General features: G+C 43.4%; 1 protein-coding gene across 1 annotated transcript; it reads left to right on the top strand.

The window, feature by feature from the left end:
- Positions 1–291: 291 nt before the first annotated feature.
- Ccdc89 (coiled-coil domain containing 89) lies at positions 292–1,554 on the top strand. The gene has a single exon (NM_001134833.2). The coding sequence runs from the start codon at positions 321–323 to the stop codon at positions 1,431–1,433; it is 1,113 nt and encodes a 370-aa protein (NP_001128305.1). The 5' UTR covers positions 292–320; the 3' UTR covers positions 1,434–1,554.
- The last annotated feature ends 3,285 nt before the right edge of the window (positions 1,555–4,839 follow it).

A 4,839-nucleotide genomic window follows, 5' to 3' on the forward strand; every position in this document is an offset into this window, starting at 1 on the left:
TGTTTACTCTTAGGAGAAATCAGATTTGTCCCCTGTTGCGAATAGGAAGCGGACTCTGTGGTTGGCTTATAGCTGTGCTGCCCAGGCTGGACAGTGACAGTGAACTGAGAACTGTGATTGGTTCAAAAGACAGGCGTAGCCTGACCAGATTGGCACTGAACTCCCCCTATTACCTCACTGCGTTCGGCAGGTCTGTCCACCAATTACAGGACTCCTTACTGGAAAAACCAACTGCTAGAGAGAGTGCCAAGCGTCCATAGCAACGCCCTTTTGAAATCAGAAGGGGGAAAGACTAAAGTCATTTCTTCTGCAGAGCGTCTATGCCGCAGAAGGAGAAGACGCTTAGGATGGATACCCCACCCCCCGACGAGATCCTAGGAAGACAAAACGAAAACCTGGAAAACGAGGATGACGAATTGGGGTTTAAGGAAATGGACGGTCTGAGAGAAGCTTTGGCCAACCTTAGGGGACTGTCCGAGGAGGAGAAGGGCGAGAAGGCAATGCTCCGCTCCCGCATCCAAGAGCAATCCCAGCTCATCTGCATCTTGAAACGCAGATCCGACGAGGCCCTGGAACGCTGCCAGATCCTAGAACTGCTCAACTCGGAGCTGGAGGAGAAGAGGATGCAGGAGATGGAGAAGATGAAGGTCCAGAATGAGCAGGTCCAAAAGCTGGAGAGTCGCTTTATGACCCTAGCAGCCAACCACGAGCTGATGATCCGCTTCAAAGATGAGCACAAGAGTGAAAACATCAAGCTGAAGGAGGAGAATGAGAAGCTGAGGCAGGAGAATAACAGCCTCTTCAGCCAGGCTCTGAAAGACCAGGAGAACAAGGTACTGCAGCTCACTGCACACAACAAGGCTCTGGTGGAGGAACTGGAGGTCTTGAAACAGAGATGCGCTCACGAAGCCGGTCAGGCTCGGGCCCGAGAGGAGGAGCTGCTGGCTCTGCAGAACCAGCAGGCCTGTGAGCATGCCAAGGAGACTGAGCAGCTGCGCAGCCAGCTGCAGAGCATCAAGCAACAACACCGGCAGGCCACGGAACAGATGGGGAAGGACCAAGAAGCGAATATCAACATGAACCAGGAGCTGCAGGCCAGGCTGCACACTGTCATGCGTGAGAAAGAGGAGCTGCTGCAGCTGTCCATGGAGAGGGGCAAGGTGCTTCAGAACAAACAGGCTGAGATCCGCCAGCTTGAGGAGAAATTGGAGACAGCAGCCATGGCCAAGAAGCATGCGCTAGAACGCTTTGAGCAAGAGGCAGTGGCGGTTGATAGCAACTTGAGAGTTCGCGAGCTCCAGCGCAAGGTAGATGGGATCCAGAAAGCTTACGATGATCTGCGTCTCCAATCAGAAGCCTTCAAAAAGCACAGCCTGGATCTTTTAAGCAAAGAGAGAGAACTTAATGCCAAACTCCGCCATCTCTTTCCATAAGAGAAATTGTGCTTCCTGTTGTCTCCAGTTAATACTTCAAGTATATGTGCCTTAGATTTATGGCAAAAACAAAGAAAATTCATTTACTATACTTTTAAGTACAAAAAACACTTTACTATGACCTTGTTGTTGTTCCTGTTGCACAGTTAATGTTAATTTTCAGTTCTACCCCCTAGAATACATTTAAGATTAACCAGAGTCCCCTCTGTGCCTTCGAAGATTTCTTAAGATAATCTGTACCTTCTAGCTCATAACTCACTCATTCTCAGCCTCAGACATCTTCCTATAGCTTGAAAAGATGTATGATTTAAAGGATTCTAAAATGAACGTGCTATCGTGAAAAAGGGGAAGACACAGCCCCATTAGTCATTGCAGAACAATAGCCGTACAGCACTGTGGTTGGGCGTAGAAACAGAGAGCTGTCAGCTGGTAGAACAAATAGTTCTCAGCAAAAAGAGTCTGATTGGACATGATTTTGTGTTAGCTTGGCAAAGCAAAAGTTTGATCATTCACTTTTGTGCCAAAGTATAAAGCCAGCTGTGTTAGTCATTCTATTGAGCATTAAGATTCAAGTTCATTAAGTCAACCAATTCTAAAATTTCCTACAAGTTTATCTTATTCCCATTTTCTCGGTTTTCTGCTTAATAACTGAGAGGATTTAGATGTTCTCTATTGAGACTCTCAATGGTTTCATTTTCTATTTCCCAATATGTTAGTAGGCAAAAATACCTCAATTCAGGAAAACGAATCATAGCAGATTGTTTGATTTTGGTAGTAGCTCATATATTGTTTTCTGTTCCTGTGGATACATTTTTTTTGTGTAATTAACCTTTGTGTCTTAAAAGTCCAAGTTGAATGTGTATATGTGTATTATGGCATTCTCTGTAGGGATTATTCAGTTTTGTAAAAAATAGTTATTTAACAGTTAAATGTAGAAGTTCTTAAGGAAGTAAAGTGTTCAAGTTAATTACCAGAATGTAATTTTCTTATTTCTCCTATATTTAGTCATTGTTTTATATGCAATTATGAATACCTATAAGATAGATTATAGCATAGTAATTTTCTTATTCATTTGGTGCCAGGAACACCAAAAGTTACATAGCAAGTTTGATTTACTTAAAGCAAACAAAAACTATTACTTGGGGGCTTTCTTTGCTTGTTGTTATTAGTTTTTGTTTTGTTTTGTTTTGTGATAAAGAGAGAGAGAAACTTATGCAGCCCAAGTTGCCCTTGAACTTACGTAGACAATGGCATGATATAAGTGAAGAAGGAAGAGTGAAGAATGGGACAGTTGTATATCAAGTTGTTGTTCTTTAATGATTTGTTTTTAGACTTTTTGGGTGAGTGCTTTGCCTGCATCATGTGTGTATCCAAGAAGCTTAGAAGATGACGTTGGATTCTCTGGAACTAAAGTCACAGATATGAGCTACCATGTGGGCGCTGGGAACTGAGCAAGAACAACATGTTTTCTTAGCTACCTAGTCCTCTCTCCACCACCCGCCAAGTCAAACACTTTGCACACTCAGAGAGGACGTGTTGTCACTATTTTATAAATGAGACAGTGAGACTCTAAGAGGTTGGCTGATGTAAAGCCGCGAAGACCTAGAGAAGCTGAGGGAAATCTAAACTGAACGATCTTAGCAGGGTGCCAGGGGACTCCCCCGACTTGCTTTAATACTTATCACTGTCACAAAATTAGTGTTTCAATAAAGGGCATCGTACTTTTATTCCTGTGCATAACACTACCAATTAATCAAGCAAGTCTGCACTAAAATCCATGCTTCCTCCCAGTATATAAACTTACTTTGAAAAACAAACACACGCATGGAGGGGTGGGCTATTCCTTGTGTGCTATAGCGCTTTGTACTTAACCTCTGACCATTCAAGAAGCAGCAATCAGGGTATCTACTAGAGTGCACTCCTTTATAAAGTAATATTTATCATTGGAACAAATCGACGACATGTAAGTTGGCCTATTCTAACCATTATCTTTAAAGGGAAAAATTTTTTCTTTTTTTTCTTTTTTCTTTTTTTTCAGAGCTGGGGACCGAACCCAGGGCCTTGCGCTTGCTAGGCAAGTGCTCTACCACTGAGCCAAATCCCCAACTCCTAGAGGGAAAATTTTAAAGCAAAGCAACAAAACCCTTTTCTAAAGCCAGCCTAATTTTTTTCAATGCTGACAAGCAGTCACCCTAATATGAAAGGCAACAGAACAGAGACTCTAAACTCAAAACACCTTGTCTGCCGTGATGCCGAACTAAGCGTGATCTCTTGGAAAAGTACAGAACCGTAAGTCCTTGGTGTGCCCCGAAGGATGAGTGTAAACGCTAAAGGTGTGCTAAGAATTTGCAAAGAGAAACACTGATGAACAGCCATGTTTTCAGAGCTCTGCCCCTGTTCCAGTGAAATGAATTCAGGTTAGTTCTCAGGAAAGAATGGGTGGAAAACAAAGGTCCCCACAGCTCTATCCTATTGAAGGTTAAAAAAAAAGTTTCAAGCCTTGGAAGGAGCCCTGGCACCAGTGCCTGTTATTCCTATTATTCTCTCACCAAGACACCATGGAGTAGCTGTGGCTGGGTCAGGCCCTGACTAGATGAATCTACCTTCCCCTTTATGAGACTGGGCAGACCTTCAAGATGTAACCATGAGGGCGCAAGGCAAAAAAGGGCCATAACTCTTACCTCTCTCCCTAATGCCTACCCACCCAACCAGTTGGTGTGTCTTCTAGCATCCATGGTCCCAAACCAGGCCATCTGGAAATACTTCGGCTAAGTGTTTTCAGAGGACATGCTGCTATGATTAATTCAGACGAATCAGGTTGCGCCACTGTGATGGGGATGAGGCTAACGTATGCCCTGACACGGGGAGAGCTAGGAAGGCAGATGAATGTTTAATGGACCACTAACAGTCTCTGCTGTAGTGCATCCACTTATGTTCCCATGTCCATGCCAGCCGGGGAGTACTTTTTAAGGAAATTTAATCATAAATCTTGAAAACAGTTCTCAGAATGTGGAACACTGGCTAAGAACAGGCCTTTGCAATTATTTTCAATCTTCCTAAGAACACACTGATGTTATTTCCTAAAATGTCTTAAGTTTAATGCCCTGGGCTGTGCAGTTGAACCTTACTGAGGTTGATGAGCATCTCTCTTGGAAAAATGTAAGAACCAAGCATTTTCCACCTGTGAAACAAATCAAGAAAAATGTCCCCTTGAAAAATCTGCCTGGTCATTCACTATGCATCTAATTGATTTTGATATCCCACAAGCCCCAACTCCCCAGGCCCACAGGGGGACTCTGATCTTTGCTAGATGACAGCTTGCTCTCATCCACATTCTGATCCACTCTTCCGTGCTCTCATTTAAAATAAATTTGTCTTTCCCATTGAAGGTTTAATGCAGTTTGGA

The sequence above is a fragment of the Rattus norvegicus genome, chromosome 1 (assembly GCF_036323735.1).
Source record: "Rattus norvegicus strain BN/NHsdMcwi chromosome 1, GRCr8, whole genome shotgun sequence".
Classification (NCBI taxonomy): domain Eukaryota; kingdom Metazoa; phylum Chordata; class Mammalia; order Rodentia; family Muridae; genus Rattus; species Rattus norvegicus.

Bases quoted from the DNA above. Each gene is read 5' to 3' on its own strand.
- Ccdc89 (NM_001134833.2), top strand. From the start codon at position 321: ATGCCGCAGAAGGAGAAGACGCTTAGGATGGATACCCCACCCCCCGAC.